The sequence below is a fragment of the Phasianus colchicus genome, chromosome 1, assembly GCF_987193195.1.
Source record: "Phasianus colchicus chromosome 1, bPhaCol1.hap1.1, whole genome shotgun sequence".
Classification (NCBI taxonomy): domain Eukaryota; kingdom Metazoa; phylum Chordata; class Aves; order Galliformes; family Phasianidae; genus Phasianus; species Phasianus colchicus.
This window is the reverse complement of record NC_143436.1, coordinates 86749795-86768549: the sequence shown is the minus strand read 5'-3', so window position 1 is coordinate 86768549 and position 18755 is coordinate 86749795. Positions and strand designations below refer to the sequence as shown.

Below are 18755 nucleotides of genomic sequence, written 5' to 3'. Positions count from 1 at the left end.
TTTGAAGTAAGTTCTTCAGATTGAAGGAATACCTTAATATGAATTATGCATAATCATACAGAATTGTGTCATTTGGTGCTGGTACTGTACAGATGCTTCATTTCTGTGTAACTTGCTTCCTCTGTTAGTGGCTATACTTAGTCCATCCATTTTCCTTCCATTTCCCTGATGTCTCATATCCATAATAACTGCATGATTTGTAACTCTCCTCATTCCTTCCCGTCTCCAATAAAAGTAAAGTGTAGTAGTCTAGGATAAAACTATTGCTTGCTAGAAGTTCTTTGAACGTGCCCTCACAGATCAAAACGCCTGAAGGAATTCTTCAGAGAATCACAGCTAGCATTTCTTGAATTTTCCAATTAATGTCATTTCTTTGGTGAACTGTAACTTTTTTTAATGTCTTTGTAACATTTCATTTCTGTTCCATTGGGATAGCCCAGTTTCCAGCCTCTCATTTTTTATGTAGCTCAGCTGTAGCTACATGCAAGCTATGAGAACTCTGTTCCTTCCTGAGAAGATGCACCTCCTTGTCTGCTGGGTGAGGAGCATAATCTACTTACATGTGGTATGTGAGAGTTTGGAGCCCAAGGCCAGAGTGCATTGCCAAGAGAAAACCCAAAGCTTCCTTCTCAGCAGGCTGTTTTCCTCTTTTTGACACAGAAGTGGTCAGAACAAGCATCTTCACTCTCAAATGAAAATGCAGGATGATGACAGTAGCTGATAGTATCTTTCTTGTGGCAGGGGATTACTTCACATCTCTCAGTTTTGAAGAAATCTGTTTCATTGCTGTGGTTTGGCCATGCACAGAAAGTACCTCGTCTTCATAGCAAACTGTGGTGACTAATGAGGGATTCCCCACTGAGGCCAATTAGAACCTAGCAGTAGCTCCTTGCTCAGACAGAATAGAACAGAAACTGCATTTTCCACCATAGAGACAAACTGGAAAGGAATTAACTAATATTTTTAAAGCAAATGCTATGTTCCCTGTAGGTGATCTTGCAAACCTGCATCTCACTGCATACCATCAAGTCCATCCAGTGAAAGTCCATCATGTCCTGGGTTTGTAGGACTTGTTTTCCATGTGCCTAGTGGAGCCTTGCCTATCAGCTGAACCGTTTTGTGACTCCTCTTACCCAATTTTCTGTGCAGTTCCCTTGAGCCATCCACATACCAAGTCTCCCTCCACAGCAGCACTCCTCCATTAACCAGGTATTTAACAGCACGGCACGTGAGATACAGGCAGCATAAAACAAAGGCACGTAACTGTGTTGAGCAGATGATCTCAGTGGTAAGCAAGAGGACTGTGCATTTTAAAGAAACTGTTGTGATCCACCAATACTTGTATGTAGATTGTCAGTAACTTTATGGTATTGTGAAAGAGTCATAGAGATATCACTGTTCTCAGTTCAAAGCAATTGTTTTAGTCACGTATCCATAGTGCAGAAGACAGTCTGAGGACATTGCTATTGATGCTGGAAGTTCTGAAAGCAGTGTGGTTTGTGTGACTTCCTACATACAGCCATGGCACAATAAACATTATGATGACACGGTCAAAGTAATCTTAGTTACTGACCACTAACTTCTGTTTAAAAAAATGATTGTGACAAAACCCCCAGCAACCTGAAATGCCTCTTCTTCAGATCCCAACTCAGACAAATCAAACTACAGTTTGGATTAGCTGGCTAATGTGGACAATTGGCTTGACCTGTAGTGGTGTTGCTGGTTAGTATATATCAGCTCCTTGTTTTTTTCTGGCAAAACAAGCCTTTTTATATAGCCACCTTCATGGTACCTTTTCTGCGCTTCTCTGTATTACAAAATATGTGTAGTCTCTTGTTTTATTTTCTTAACATAATCTTAAGAAAGAGGAGAGGAGGAAAAAAAGAAAACAACAAAAAAACTCTACATTTGATCCTAGCCCTATGACTATGCTATTTTCTTTCCTTTAATTATTAGGCTCAAACACAGGAGAGTATATGAAACTCAATGCTGGCATCATGCAGTGTGCTAAACCTTGCATAGCAATGTTGTAAATGATACAATAGAAAGCACAGAAGAGACTAATTGCTCAATTTTATATCCAAAAGTGGGGATAACAGTGTTTTCTTAGTTTCTAGGATTGGCTGTATTCACTAATGCTCAGTGATTAAATTCAGTAGGGACTAGACGGTAGAGGGGCCTTTGGATCCTGCTCTGAAAATGCAGTCTTGAGCTATTTTGCATCTGGAAGGAAGAAAGTTCCAAATTTTGAGGTCAACCATATTAACAAACCTCTGCAAATATATTTTTAGTTCACTGAGTGAAAGTCAGATTTGGCTGGTGAAGGCTGGGTTTCCTTCTGTTAAGTGTGTTAGCTGGTAATTTATTACAAAATGAGGTGTTTTGTTTCCCATTTTTCTTGCAACTGGCAAGGCGCAAAACTTCCAGTTTGCACTTGGCCTCAGAGAAGACTTCTCCCTGCTTCCTCTCAAATTCTCGTCTGAAGCTTGTCAGTAACTTTATGGTACTGGGTAAAAGTCAGAGAGATGTCACTGTTCTCAAGGAAAAAAAAAAAAAAAGAGAGAGAGAAAATTGCTAGTTCTTGTGTAGATTCAAAGTTGCAGATGTTAGCCATTGTCTTCTCAAGGAAGAAATTTAATTGTTATATGCTACTAAGACTTTAAGATAGTCGTGGGAATATTATCTCACTGTAAAAATAATTGAAACCTCCTTTCAGGATAATGCACATGTGGCTAATATAGACATTGGCCACAGAAGTTGCATCTGGGGATTTTAAGATTTAAGGTATTTTTTTGAACGCTGTGTTGTGTTTTCATGTGAATGGACATAAATCCTTTGACTTTAGTTTAATTTGTTCTTTTTTCATGTGAGATCACAATCCCTAAAACCTAATTGCTAATAATTTTTTCATGTTTTTTATCTGCCTCTTAAGACATCAGAACATATTATTAGAACAACTTTTTAGTATGCTGAATTTTCAATCCCCCTGCTTTGAGCTGGGATTATTTCAATTCTATTTAGGATTGTAAAGCCAGGGAGGTGGAACAACAGATTGGTCTTAGGATGTGCTTGGACTGGTTGTCTTCTTTTGCAGATCGTAGTGGGAATGTTTAAGTTTTGTAATGTTTGCACTCAGAGCTGAGAGGTTCTCAGTGCCCTGGTGGGGTAGGTGCTACTTGAGAATTTTTGTTCCATCAGCTTTTTTCACTGAATTTCAGATTTTTCTTAAATCAAGTGATCCAGACACAAGTATAATACCCAGATCTCAATGTAGTGCAACTTGGCTACAACAAGAACATTTAGTAGCTGAGGATGACGTTTTGGCTGCATGAGGTGGAACTGATCAAAGGCTAGGCTTATTTTCTTTTTCTTTTTCTGTGTTTTTTTTTTTTTTTTTTTTGTGGGGGGGGGGGGGAGGGGGTGGAGGGGAGAGTCCTGAAAGTACTTTGGTTTTGGTTACTGAAAAAAGAACCAAAAGATTTTTGCTGATACCTTCTGTGGGAGACCTAAAGTCATTGCAAGTCCAGTGCTGTGGATTTGTGGTTGATAAATGCATTAAAAAGTACATTGTAGCTCTTTGAGTTCTGCTGATAGAAGACATCACATAAACACAGTGTTGTACTTCTCCCTTGGTAGTTAATGTGTCTCTATGGAGAAAAACACAAAAAGTTGAGCTCAGAATACTAAATGAGTATTCAGGTATTCAGTCTTCCTCAGCTGCTCTGAGCAAAGTGTGCCATACTAAATATATATGTATATGTATAAATATATATGTGGGGGCACCCTAACCCTGCTTAAATCAAGCACAGGAGAAATGAAAAGCAAATATTTCCCTTGGCATATTCACTTTATTCTACTGGTTCAGTATTATTCTGATTTTACCTCATTTTCAGACTGTCTGTTAGGGCAGTGAAAAACAAGAGCGATGATCCATTATTCTAGTGCTAGTTAGTGGGCGGTTAGTGGAGTTTTCTAGCAATCAAAATGGCAAAGGCCAAGGACCTTAGAGATGCTGTCTCTGTCTGAATTGTTAGTGTGGTCCATATGAGCTTGTAATGCAGCATGCAAAATGAGAATTATGCCAAACACCTCCAACTGTGGATCTAATGTTGCAGCTGAGGGGCAAGTGTTTTAAAGACCAGAATACTTGACCTTGATGTTTACGCAGCAGGAAAAAATGTGAAGAAATTTCAATAAAGATCATGGCTTTCTGCTGTAATAGGAAGCAAATTCTAGACCCATCACATCTATCGTCTGTATTGCTGATGTTTCTCAACACTTTTATCCAGCAAGTTACTCTTAAAGTCTACAGAAGTTAGGATAATAATCAGTATTACCATATGTTTAAAGGGCATACTTAAAATATAGAATAGATTTCTTCCTTGTGCAAAGGGAAACCTTAGGAGTGAGGCCTGTCTGCATGAGAGCTCAAAGCAGACAAAAGTCAAAATTCTCAATCAATTACTTTGCTTATTCTCTGTGGAGCCTTTTAGTAAGATGGGAAGGTATTCATAAGTACTCATTGATTTTTCTACCCACTGAAGTGCATTGTTTGTTGGTGGGTTTTGTTTTGTTTTTCCTGCTAAATCCTGTGGAATGGATCTGAACGTCTCTTAATGTGCTTCTGTAATTCTTATTTTTCTAATGCAGTGGCCATGTTTCTTGAATGTCAGAGAACTGTGCCTGTAGTTCTGTAAACAATCACAAGTATGCACATGTACGTCAGCTACATGGGTGGCTTTTGCCATGACTTGCTCCTGCTGTATTCCCGTATTGGGTCTAAGCACTACTTTAACCCCAGCCTGATCTGTATGTGTTTTCTGTGTTTTAAATTTCTTTGATTAACAAGTGTGTTTAATTCCTGCTAAACATTGTTTACTTCCTGCCTATGAATGGCAAAACCTCAAATGTCTGTTTTTCATATAAAGTTTCCAGGAACCTCATGCAATCCCAATGGTATGCCCCAGGGAATGGCTTATGAGGTCAGCCCTGCTGCTTACTTATCTTGGGATTCAGCCCTTCCGTACTTGTTCTTCAATAGTAAAATTCTTGGTTCAAAGCCACTACTGAAAGATGGAGATAGCATGGAGAACCCATATAATTCACCTGGAGCTGATGGTATTGCAATGTGTGGCATTCCAGAAGGCAGCCATCCTGCTCTGGGGCATTTGGTAGCTTTTTTACACTCTGTAATAAGGGTGAGGAATTTCTTTCTTTGATGAGAATCAGATGGAATTCCAAACACCTCTGGCAGGTTGTGTGTTAACATGTATCTTGGTCCTCAATCAGTAGCATCTTAACACAGCTAAAAGGTAAGACATGCAGGACTTAAAAGAGCATAGTGGCTGAGCAAGTTTCAAGTGAAGAGGAGACTCCCATTTATACGCAAGTTCTGCCTTGCTTTTTTCTTTTAGGCACCTTCTAAAAATCTTTCACATGTGCTGACTTCATTGTTCTCTATTGTACATCTCGACTGTGTTTTAAAAGAACTTGAGCTGATGCCAGCAACAACATGTCTGAACAGCTTTGATGCAACTTAGGTAACTTTTTAGGATTGAGGTCATCTGAGAAATGTTGCTTTAGGGAATAAAGTCTTAAATATTATCCCGTCAGGAGATTCCTTGGACAGTTCATGAATACCATACAATTCTCTAGAGTTGAATGCAATAGCATTTGTTATCTGTTTTAAAAGCTCAGGAATTGAATATAGTGTCTATTTTAAACCATACTGGAGGTAGAACAGGAGAGTGAAATGAGATGGAGGTTAAGGTTTTGCAATATGTTGATTCAACATAATACTGAATAATAGACTACGTACTTAAATTACGTTGTCACTAAGAGAATGTGTTCTGACTCCATTTGCATTTAAAAATAGTAACAGTATATATATATAAAATAATTACATATTTGCCAACTAATTCCTGTGTTTGTGCTCCCTTTATTTTTCCTCACTTGAATAACTTTTTATGGCTACTGACAACTTTTGAATACTGGTTGGAATAACTGACCTTCTTTTAGAAATGAAACTGAGCAATGTCTTGCATTGAGATAATCACATCCTTCAGTGCTGGCAGATCTACTGGTTTATTGGCATGCCCAACAGGAAAAGTCATCCTTCCAAAAGCTTTGCTTTTAAATGAAGTGGTTAAAAGACTTCTATTGCTAATCTAGTTGGCTGAGTAGAGGAGTTGGCTCCCTCTGGTAAGCCAGCTGTAAATTCAAGGGGTACTTCTCAAAGTGCCTGACTTTTCTGGATGGAGAAGTCAAATGATTTATTCTTCTATGCCTTCTTGCTGCACACACTGCTATGCCACACTGCCTCTGGGTCTCACCTCACCCTGGACCTGGGATCTTTGAGCTTGTTTTTCATTCCCCTCACCCACTGGAGATGTGAAAAATTTGGCGCTGTTGAGTTTTGGTTGTGCAAGAATGCACTGATTCTTCTGAGCAGGTGCTACAATACATAGCTGGTGCTATAATCCTACAACATCAGTGTGTAATGCTGTGAGTTCTTTCTGGTTGATATGACCAAAGTTCTGATTAATTAGGCTGTTTATGCTGTCAGGCTTTTTAGAGTATGGAAGATACAAGGCGAGATGATCAGAAGGCATGAGGAAAATTAATAATAATGGAAAAGTACTCAGCTTCTTTTGTTCTTCTGTACTTCTGAAGTTCTACTTTGTTGGGGGGAAAGAAAAAAAGAAAAAAAGAAAAAGGCCCTGGGAAGCTTAAGCACAATAGTTAAATTTAAAAAGGGATCAGAAAGTCTATTGTGCCGTGAAAAAGGATTTCAGGGTACGGAAAAGATCTAACTTGACATTCCCACAAAGTTTTCAGTGTAGTCCACACCGCTAGTGGGATGATTTCATCACCCAAATGTTCCTGTCTCTTCAGCTTGTTAACGTCTGTTGCACAGTGGGATGAGATGGAGACCGTGGAGCGTTTGGGCTGACTGTGGTAATGAAAAACATGTCCTCAACACTTCTTTTAAAGTGGCACTGTTATGTTGTGCTTGGCCGCTGGCAAGTTTGCTCATCAGAGTCAGGTGATGTGTAAGTGACATCAACTCCTGAGGCATTTTTCCCTGAAGGGAGTGTCCTACCCTCTCAGGCAGCCATAATGGCGGCGGCCCGGCTGCACATTAGCTCTGACGAGGCCCTGTTCAGATGAGGCTGGCAGGTTGCAGGCTGCATCACTAGGTAATTTCACTAAAAAATTATTGCCCCAAAGAAGCACAGGCACAGTAGACTTGGCTTTTTAAGTCGAAATCCGTCGCTGTCTGTGCTGATTCATGATGGGAGCTGACACGGAATATCAATGAGGGATTAGTGTGCCTCTCACACTGTTGTTAAAGGTTGTGGTTAAGTGCTTGTGCCGCTTGGTCAGACCACAACACGAAACTGCGGTGAGTGTTGAGTTGCTAATGTCTCCTCGGGTTACTTGCCTTGGGTTTGTGTGCAAGCAGAGCAAGGTGGCTGATGGGCAGGCTCGCTTAATATCAAGGGATATTAGAGCATTTCTGAAGAGTGGGCCTGTAATATCACCTCTCATTGCCTCACTGACAGGAGCAGCCAGGCGAGGCGTAGGGAACACTAGCTTGAATTAAAATGAATGTTTTATATATCTTTGACTCTTTTTTTTTTTTCTTTCCCTCCCCTCCATTCTTGTGACCTAACCTAGTTGTCCCTGGCAAGCAGAAGCTGAAGAGTTCTGTTGAGAAGCCCACTCAGGGTTCCTACATTACTATGCAGGAGTACATGAATAGAGGAGTATAGCTAGAGAAAAAAAGTTTTAGCCCAAGCATTTCTCTATGCCCAAGTCCAGCCTCTTCAAATTCTTGTTAGTACTGAGGAGATGTGTTCTCCCATCCTCATGTCTCAGATGAGAGTCTCTGTCCCACCTCTCATATCAGGGATTTGTCTTGCTCCCTGGAGCACCAAGTTTACTGCCAGTATTAGGACCCAGTCCTGTCAGAAGAGCTTCACTTGAGCAGCTGGCCCAACACATGCTGCAGAGGAGGCACACAGTGGGCATTTTGTTAGTGTCAGGCATGCTCAAAGCCTTTGACAAGAGGACTGCTTCTGTTTTACTATGTTGGTCAGAGGCAAATGTTGGCAGTATGGCAGTAGAGGTTGAACCTTCCCACCAATATTCCCTTACATGCTGTTGCTGTGTGACAGATGGCAGCAGAGAGGTGGGTAGTCTAACAAAATGACATCTGAAATGGAAGTGCATACGAAGCAAAGGGTTGTCACTGAATTCCTCCACTTGCTGAGCATTTCTGGAGGCCAAACAGTGAATGTGAGCACAGTGAGGCCACTTCTGCTGGTGCAGATTTTGGCAGGCATGGCTACAGGCTGTTGTTCATCACTAGTAAAAATGCACAGCTAATAGTGGTGGCTGCATTGGAAAAAATAGTGTTTTATAGCTGAGAATTATCTCTGTCAAACAGTGTTATTGTTCTCTTTTTAGCTGCTGTAGTTTCCATGGAAATAAACAAGGCATTATTTTCAGAGCAACCTACCTCTATTCATCCAGAAATCCTAAACAGAGAAATGGCTGTCCTCTTTGGAATTGCTATTACAAATGAAGTACAAGGCAAAAATATTGAACTGAGGTCTTTTTCTGATTGCCTATTACAAATTTTGAGGATTTTGGAACTGTTGTAATGTGGTCTGTTCTGTAAACCCTGACATACCAGATATTCTCCTTCTTGTAGACTAGCTGGAGATTAACACAAATCATTCAGAAAAGGTAACCAGATCAAACAGTCTAGGATACTGTGGTGTGAAGGATCTGTTCCTTTTCTTTTTTTTTATGCTGAAGTCTTTGAGGAGGGAAGCATATATTTGTGTTAGTGCATTATCAAGTATCTAAACTCCCTCTTGCTATTGCTGGCTCTCAAACAGATTGTTATTGCCAATTCACTGACCTCTCCTATGCTGATTATGCAAGACCAAGTTGAAGGTCTGTCATGTCATCACCTGGGAAACTAGAAAATAAATTGAATAGATCCCATTAAAGTATTTATAGATAGAGATTGAGTCATGGAGGGTTGGAGTACACAGATATTTTTAGTGCTATCACTTACACTGATAATAGCTAGTTTGCTTTTTAGCAAAGTTGACATCTTCTATTGCTGGCAAGAGACTGTTGAGAGAGTAAAAACAACAAAAAAAAAATCCTGAAAAGAAAAAAAAAAAACAACACACACAAAAAAAAGTAATTCCTCCTTGTGAAAAGGAGCATTCAAAGTGTCACGAGTGGAAAGAAGGGAAGATATATGACAAAGGGCAGTGGTATTGGGTACCCAGACTTGATGCAAGTGAGGTATGTGGAAGGCTTTGGATAGAGCCTGCAACTCTCTTGGCATACCATCTCTTCAGTTTCTTAGAGGTTAAAAAGAAAGTGTGGCAAGACTCAGCTCTTGCTTACCACTGAGATCTGCTCAGCACAGTGATGTGCCTTTGTTTTATGCTGCCTGTATCTCATGTGCTGTGCTGTTAAATACCTGGTTAGTGGAGGAGTGCTGCTGTGGAGGGAGACTTGATATGTGGATGGCTCAAGGGACAAGTGAGTGTGCATGCTGTGGTTTTGTCACTACTCTTCCAGCATGGAAGAGTAATACATCCTTTTGTACTAAGAGTACACTCTCATACAGCAAAATTCTGGTGGAAAATAGGCTTCCTTTTCATTATTATGCCAGTGGGGAAGTTTTCTATTTCATGATAAGGTTTGCTTAAATACGGTCCTCCTGCAGTGTTTATGCTGGCTGAAAAGGTCACTGCCTGCTTTCCACAAGAGCCTGCAGTTTTGTTGGGTAAGTGTTTACTCTGTGAGTGCTTTGAATTAAAAGGAGCAAGGTTAGTGGTAAACAGCACAAGCTGTGTGGCATTGCCAGTTTGGTTCATTGGGGCTGCGAAGGGCAACTAAGAGGTAGGTGTAGACCTTGAGTAAAGGTGATGATGGGGTCAGCCTGCCCCTTTCTCACTTTCCTTGAAGGGCTGCGGTCAATGCTAGGTGGCAGCATGTGATCAGAATGTTCACGAGGTCTCTCATGCACAGACCTTGAGAAAATAGGCTACCTATCATTTCAGAAAGTATGGTGTTCTGTGTTTTGAAAGCATGCAAAGTGTTTGGAAAAAAAAACTAGTTTAGGAACAAATACCATTTCTTGCCACGCTTTGTCACAGGCTTTTTTCTTCTTAACTTAGAAAATACAAAGTCCACTTTTATAAAGTTACTCGTTGTATTAGCAAATGTGTTTGCTATCTTATCATCATTTTGCTATGCCCTTTTCTAGTGCTGGGAAGGATTTCTTAGAGGAGACAAAGGAATAAATCATTCACAGGACTGTCTTAATACCTAGCAAGGCAAGTAGTTTTCTGAGCAGTGGGGCTGGTCACAAGGAGATTTCAGTGTTTAAGAGGAATATCCTACCTGCAGCATAAAGTCTTGGACTGTAGTTGACCTAGGTCAGCCTGTTCAGAAGAATAGTTTCCACCCTTCTGGTAATTTGCTCAGTGATAATAAACAATTAAATGTCACGCTTCCCAAGTGTAGGAAAAGCATGCCTCTTGTGTTGCATAGTCAGTGTATGAAAAGTGAGTAGACTTAGAAACATATACAATAAATAAACAGTAAAGCCACACATGGACTTACTGATATTGTGCCATGGAAGTAAGCCAGTTGGTGGCAAAACCACACTATTCCTGGTTTTGCCACCAACTTCATGTAACATTTGAGGGAAACTGCCTCACCATCCTGTCTGTGTTCTAGTGTACCTGTTCATGGTAGGTTATGGACATCCTCTGAAAACTCATTCTACTTATACAGCTGTTCCTTTCTGATACATTTCTTAGTTGTTTGTTTGTTTCATGAGAACTCTGGAAGATGCTGGAAGAAGAGCTGTATTTTTGTAGCATTAAGCGCAGCCTGAGTGTCCCAGATTTTATGAGATTTCTCAATCTCAACCTTAAACCCAAACTGAAGCACTAAGGTTTTAATGCTTTCCATTGAATTCCCAGTATAGATGAACTGGAATGCCAAATGAACATTTCAGCTAGGCCTGAGAAAGGACACAAAAGCCAGGTGTAGAGGTGCAGAGTGGCATTTTCTAGGGATGAGCTGAACTCCAGCACAGTGGTCCCTGTCCCTTTGCTACGATGTTACAGCTCATGACTATAGCAGGGCCTGAGATGGCTTTCACCTCAAGCTGGGGTCTGCTTTTGTAGGCAATATTCAAGTGTCTGGCAGTTTTAACAAGAGAGGTGTGTGGGTTGGCAATAAATTATTCTGCTGTTTACTGGCAGGCTAACCTTTTGTGCAAATGGACTTGAAAGAGACCCATATGTTCCTGTTAACAACTGCTCTAGCTGAGAGCAAGTAATAGTGTCCTTTCCCACATCTTCAGCTGCTCCAAAGTTCTTGTGAAAAATTACACTTCTGAGGTCGAAATTTCCCTACATGCACAGCATTTATTTATTTTTGGCTGTTCTTAGAATAGAAGGGTTCAGCCACACTTAAATAATGAGAGAAGAATGAGACAAGATTCTCTTTGTCCCCAAAAATGTTAGTGTTAAACATCCTTTCAGCTGAGCGGCTGAAATTTGAAAAGAAGTGTGACAGTAGTGCTCCAGAAAATCCCTAGGGGCCTTTGCGTTTGACTTCATGATTTCATGCAGTTTTTGTGGCAGACATGGAGTCTATGAAGCAGACTTTTCCACTTCATGTTTCTGTAGCGCACAGCTGAGGAAAGATTTGCTACAGAAGCAGCTGCAGCTAATTTAGTAGAGTAGCACAAGGAAGTATATTGCTGCACATTGGTGCAGAGATCTGGAGTGGTTGTTGGAAAGGTAAGGGAAGAAGGCTTACTCTGAAGGCTTGGCCTTCAAAGACAAAAGGAATCCCTTGCACTTTTGCTGAAATGCAGAAGAGAGAGTGTTTCTTAAAGGGTTGTTCTGTAGGCTGAGATGGAGGATTGTCTCTCAAAGGTGAGGTATTGTTTCTCTTTTTCTCCATTCCTTTGACCCCCAGAATGTCCTTGGGTCAAGGAAAGATGTTTAATGATGCTGAGGAGGCTAGTGAGCCCTCAGCTTCTTCTTCAAGTGCCTCAGTGACCAACCGGCTCATTCCTTCCCTTCTTCTAGATCATGATTAAGTAGTGGGATTTGACCCCTCCTGCATTACTCTGTCTCATTTCACAGCCCTCGGTTCCTCACGTCTCTGTCTTTGCTTAATTTTGGTCATGTCTAAAAATAAAAATAAAAAAAATGATGGCACCACATGGGCAAAAGGATGTCTGGAGGATCACATCATTCAGGCTACACAATGCCTGGATCTAAGCCATTCTTTGAGTTCATTGCTTACATGACCTCTAAATATTTATTTTTGAAATGGGTTTACAAATTGCTCTGGTTGATTAAAAGACTCCTGAAAGATACGTATTCTACCAAGCATGTGCTCAATGTTGGTTCATTTTAACAAAACAAAGCAAAAAAAAAAAAAAAAAAAAAGCAAACAATTTGTCTAGTTTTACGTGTAGTAACAGTTCGATACAAAACAAAGTGTTATTTTATTCTGTAAGTCTTGTGACTAGTGTCTGAACAGCCAATACAAATTCAGGATGACAATAGCCTTGGCAGCAATTCTGAACTCTTTTTATCAGCATTTCTACATGAGAGTTGTGACCATGCTTTTCTTTCAGTGTTCCCATTTTTCTGGATTTTTTTTAAACATATTCCCCTTGAGCTTTTACTTGGACAAATGCTGTGTCCAGTGTAATTAAATCAAACTTTCTCCATTTGCTGTATACTTCAATTGCTTTGTTCTGCATATATGAACAGATCTTGGCTCCAGTTGTGTACACTAGTATGCAAGACATCAGACTGTTAAGACCAGTCAACCAGTCATCACTTGGAAACCACGTAGTGGAGTGAATTTCTAGTCATTGCCCTGTGATGAAAGCTTAGTGGATGTGTCCTAAGGGCATACAGAGAAGACTCTGAGGGTCAAACCCAGGTAGGACTGTAGGGAGGCCTACAGGCTTTAGCTAAACAAGTATGTTATATGTGCTTATCTAGTCTTCCTTTTCTACAGTGATAAACAGGATAATGTCAGGTCTTGTCAAAAAACATTGTATGTACTTGCCAGGTAAATATAAATGAATAGGTTTACCTCCGGGTTGAGTAGTTTGGCCTTGTAGAATTCGAGTGCGGAAGTGTAATATTTTTTCATCGTTCTACTTGAAAATCTATATTTTTTTTCAAGTACTTTGTACTAGAATTAAACCGGGGACTTCATGCTACAAAACCATCAGTCTACTTCCATCATGAAGTACAAAGAAGCTGTAAAATAGCCTTGAAGCAAGCATAGATTCAAGACAGTTTTTATTTGCCATGCCTGAAGTTATGTGGTAAAAACGGCAATGTAAAAAGCACATCTGGGGAGACAAATGGATTAGTCTACTAATCTTGCTTTCAAAACAGTAACTGAGAGAACAGTTGACTTGCATTGCCAAAAATGAGCTTTAGAAAATAATGATGTTCATCTTTTTTTTTTTTTAATGATGGGAGGGGGTGAAGATAATACTATTCAGACATAGTGCTTCATTATAATTATCAATTAAAAAAAAATAATAATCTTGTGATCTTGTTAATACACTGACATGCTTCAAATTCAGCTTTCGTAGGAGAGGCCAGCCATGTAAAATGAGCTGTACCTTTGAAGTTAATATTCATTTACCACACAGTGCCTCCCCACACAAAGGTTGTAACATCTTTATAATGGGACATTTCTGTTGCTTTAATTACCACCTATAGCACTCATACTGGTAGTCAGTCATTAATTCTAGAAGTTAATGACACAAATCTGGATTTATTAGTGCTGTAAACCTGTGGGAAATAGTGAGTAAAATTAGTATTTTTTCCATAATAATGAATAATGTGTTTTCATTAGATGTGAGCACGGTGTGTTGATTCCTGCAGTGAAATTTCTGCATGTTAATCAGTCAGATTTTACTTATCTTTCATCAGCTTGGCTGTAACGTTTCAAATTGTAGAATGCTTTCTTGCTTACTACCAAAATCTTGGTCCCTGGTTTAGGGGATTGAAAACTGGAGCTCATTTGACCCTATAGTGGAAGGTTTTTATTTTAAAATATCTCTTGCTTATAATGTTTCCACAACAGAAATCTCTGCCTTCTTTGGGGGGATGGGTTGTGCATATGTGTCTTGGTGTCATTTCTGGACTGAATCTTGAAATTTAAAGATGGGGCCAAGAAACAAGTTGCTAGTGCAAAATTTAGCTGCAGTGCTTAGTGTTCTTTGATTTTTATTTTTTTTTAAAAGCATTTAATCTACATACTAAGCCATGTATTTCTATGTCTACACAGCTCTTCAGACTTCTTTGAGATTGTTAGAGGCTTTGAAAGGTCTGTAAGTTACTAAAGATTATTTTTTGTATTTTTTTCTAGTTTTGGGGGTAATTAGGAACTATTTATTGGTTATAATGCTCCAAGGCCCATACAAAAAAAAAAAGCTAACCATGGAAATTACTAAGTCTTGGAACCAATCCAGTGAAGGATGACTAAGGAATAGAAACTAAGGAATTATGTTGTGTAATTTTATTTCCAGTTCCATTCCTAGGCTTTGGAAGGTGTAATGCTGTTTTCCACCACCTGCATACTCTTCTGCTGTTGGTATGATAAAGGCAGTCTTGCATCTCTAAAGTCAAGTGGATGGGCCAGTTGGGTCCAGGTCCAGGTCTTTGTCTGATTGGAAGTGGGATGGATATCTAGTAACCAGAAAATACAAAAGGGAGCGTCTTGTACCCGTAGATGCAGTGACAACAGAGTGGGATATGAATTGCAGGCGGTTGCTTTGGTAGTGCACAGGAAAAGAAAGAGGGAGACAATTCTGAATCCTGCGAAGTTTTAAAAAGTATTTTCTTGTACTACTTGCATACATTCTATCCGTTTACTTGGGCTGAGTTTGAGACAGCTGATATTCTTCCAGACGCTGAGGAAGCTGGGCGTCAGCACTGTCTGCTTCAGATAAGATTAATAATGTATAGGTTCATGGGGAATGGAGCCTAATCTGCTAGGGTGCCATGGAAGGCACTCCTAGTGAGGAGGAGCAGCTGCCTGCCTTGAGCCTCCTGGTGGGAATGAGATGAACCTTCTGAGACAGACTCAGATCGACTCCTGTTGGGTTCTGAAGGCAAGTTGCTTGCACCTTGTAGTTGAGTGTGCTGAAAGCAACAGACAGATCTACGGACCTCTGATCAAGTCCAAATCCTAGCACTGTACTCTTAAAATCTCTCTTTGTAAAACAACCCATAATTCAATACAGAAGTACATCAGAAGGAACTTTGCTTCCTACTTGTATAGCAGAGTACAAGGATACTTCAAGCTTCCTGAAGTACATGCTAGCAGCAATCCACCAACAAACCAGAGGAGAAGCTAAGCTGTTCTTTTAATGAAAATCCTCTGCAATTACTTCTGCTTCCCATCTTGAATTTGGAGGTGAAAAAGAAAAAGGTTTGACCTGTTGGAGACTTCCTATGTTGAGCACAAGTTGGAGACTCTGGGTCTTCCTCTCTTGCACCTCACGCATTATTGTCCTGCCCATGCTGGCAATGAAGCCATGATCTTCATCTTCCTCTAATGCTGGATGTAAAAAGTAATTCTCCTCTTCAAAATTTCTTCCTGCCTTATGCAGTGGTGAAATAGGCCAGAAACTCCAGTGCTGTCAAAAAATTCCAAGCTTTGTCTGAGATGTTTTCCCTCTTGGTGGCCTGTATTTTTGTGTATTCTTCTTGACCATAAAAAATGACTGGAATGGCTGGATGGCTTTTTTCCAGTGTCACTGCAGGAGGCACTGCTGCATGGAGGCAGCCTGAAGACTCTTGCACTTACACGTCCCCTTCACCCCTGCAAGTGTTGCTTGGTGGATTCATTCAGATGTGATTCAGTCATTTCCAAAGCAGATTCTCCACTCCAGATACATGCATGAAGAGTTTAAGGAAGAGGATATGTATCTAATTTTCTAGATAGATATCTAGTTTCTAGATGTTATGTTTTTAGCAACACAACATTCCTGCAAACAATGTAAAAACAATGCTTGCTTATCTTTGCTTTCTTAATTACTGCCATGTAGAAAGGTGCTGGGACATTAGCAGCTCTTGATATTGCTGAGGAGGTTGGTTAGCAGCCAGTGGGGCTCAGAGCTGAAGAGTGATAAGGCTCTGTGGGCTGAAGGGGGTCCTAAAGAGCTGGAGCCTAAGCTTGCCCTTCTGAAGCAGCTGCTAAGGTAAGCCTCAGGTAAAGCCTTCTGCATTATTTACCTGTGTTCATCCTTGGATGCAGTTAAAAGACAGAGTCACAAATAGAGAAGTAGAAGGGAAATTCTAGATCCCTCAAGGCTGCACAGTGGGAGTGCTGGTTTTTTCATGTGCCCCTGGTGGGGAATTTCCCTCTCCAAGTGCTTAACCTGAGGCAGTGAGATCAATAGCATCTGTTCCGTTCCTTCTGATCTGAACAGTGCTGTGTGTTAGTGTACGCAGCAGGTATTACGTGCATCACTTGAGCTCCTCTGAAACCTCAGATCTGTTGGTCTCTTGTGGGGGGGGAAAAAAAAAAATGTTTCAGGCTTGCAAGTCTTTAGAGAAGCTGCCCCTCCACATCAGGAAGTCAGTTCTTGTGTCACGTGCTATGGCAGTAGTTCACTTTTTCCTTTTAGAGGTTTCCAATCTAAACTCCTAAAGTATTCCTTTCACAAACAGTTCTTGATAAACACAAATAGTTGTTTTCTAATCAGGAGTAATTTTACATGCAACTGAGCATGTTGCTGCCTTTACAGTTTTGTGGTTACTAACTGCAGCAAATTATCCTGGTAATATTTTGGTAATTAAAACTGTAAAATTGAATACCTGCTGTTAGGTTAGCAGAAACTGAGGGAAAGCAGCGATTGCTGAAACAGACAGGAGCTCAGGCTCCATTTGTGTATCCATTGTCAAAGGTAAATCATCATCATCTGAAACCAGGTGTCTCCTTAGTTCCTTGTACACATGTGTAAGCTCCCCTTTTCTTCCTACACAGAACTATTTCACCCTTGAAAACTAATCTAAATTGATGTTTTATTTTATTTTGGTTTGGCTTTTTATGGTAGCTCTATGGATACAGGGGAGTAAGAAACAACATGCTCTGTCTTGCCCTAGACTTTTCAGGGATGAGCCATAATTACAGCACCTTCTCAAAAGATCTCGGTCAGAGGTGGGCTGCATTTGCCCAAGTGATGCAGCAATTAGGGGCTCAGCACCCCTTAGCAGAGTGAGGCACTGTTAGGAGCAAGTTTTTTTACTCCAACTCTAGGACCCCTTCTGTTTTGTGCCTGCACAGAGACAAAGGAAAGAGTTCCCTTGCCTCCTGGACACTGAGCAGATGGTGCAGCAGCTCACCTCATTGTGGCGAGCTCATTGTTCCTGTAGAAAATGAGGCATTTTTGTCATGAACAAGGAAAAGTGCTGAGGCTCAGAGCTGGAGTTTCTCCTTGGTTGTCCTTGTTGCCCTTCTGCCATCACCTCAGAGATGTGGATGTGTCTTTGCCTTTCTTTTGGGTTTAACCCTCTCACCTTGATCACTGCCTGCATTTTTTTCTCTAGTCTTAATCTTTTACTCTTTTTTTTTTTTAATAACCATCTTGGAGGAAGATCCAGTTTCTACTGCTTCTGCTGTGGATCAGGGCAGCACACAGACACCTCTGCAGGTTCCACTGTGCTAGAGGTAGGGAATGCAGTGTCTCAGAGCAGACTAGACCAGTTCTGGACAATTTGCTATTCTTGTTTCCACACGGTAGCAAAACACTGGTGAATTTAGGACATGGAGGAGAATGCAGAGGAAAATGTCAGTGCTTTGTGAATTCAGAGAGATAAATCACATTGTTCCTGCTGAGTCTTGTGATGTATTAGTACGCAACTTGCTTATTTGGAGATCCAGTTCTTCATCTGCCACATATTTCTCAGACAGCATGTGTTTTGTCAGTCCTTAAGCCTTGGCTCATTTAGGCCAGACTCGTGCAGATAATGTAGACACTGCACTGTTTGATAAACCCTGAACATCCCACTTTTCTATTGTCACTGACAATTTCTGTGTTTCTCCAATAGAAGATAATACCTAGTATTATTTATCTTCACCTGTGCTGATCATTTTAACCAGATGTTACCATGGCTTGTCTTTGTGGAGAGCTACTGAAAATATTTTGTCAACACAAAATCACTTTTTATTTTGTATTTAGAAAATTCACAGTGCTTTTAATTATTACAAGACTTGGAGAGGAATTTGTCTTCTGAGCCTATTTTTGGCATTTCAGACATCTTTAACATCTTAGTTATTTTTAGTTGAAGTACCTGTTGAAAGCCTCCGTAATAAAAAATAAAGAAGAAATTGGATTACCTCTGAGATTTGGAAATACTGTTAAAGAATTTATGAGAACAACATTAGAATATGCGCTAAGCCAAGTCATGTTAGTCTGCAGGTTGAAATGGGGTACCTGGGAATTCAGTGTTGCGCTACTCCAATAATTAAAGTGTAGTCAGCTGAAACCTCCCTTAATAACCAAAATTGTTCCCCAGGACTTAACCTTCATTACAGTCCTGGTGAAGCCTTCCAGTCGTGACCATTGCTGAGGTAAGTGATCAGTCAGAAAAAATAAACAAAAGGATTAAATTATCAATGACAGATTTGGGCTTTTTTCTTCC

At 40.3% G+C, this 18755-nt stretch overlaps 2 protein-coding genes across 6 annotated transcripts in view; one reads left to right on the top strand and one right to left on the bottom strand.

Annotated features, from left to right (window-relative positions):
* The window catches only part of CMSS1 (cms1 ribosomal small subunit homolog), a 228872-nt gene that overhangs the window by 172057 nt on the left and 38060 nt on the right, over window positions 1-18755 (top strand). Inside the window, exon 1 of one of the 4 annotated variants that reach the window (XM_090151383.1) lies at window positions 6179-7045. The exons of the other annotated variants lie outside the window; for them this stretch is intronic. Within the exon in view, the coding sequence (XP_090007509.1) occupies window positions 6961-7045 (85 nt within the window). The 5' untranslated portion in view covers window positions 6179-6960. Of the gene's footprint in view, window positions 1-6178; window positions 7046-18755 lie in introns of those variants that run through there. 4 annotated transcript variants of the gene reach the window in all.
* FILIP1L (filamin A interacting protein 1 like) overlaps window positions 1-18755 on the bottom strand; it is a 194920-nt gene that overhangs the window by 168125 nt on the left and 8040 nt on the right. The gene's annotated exons all lie outside the window — the stretch shown is intronic.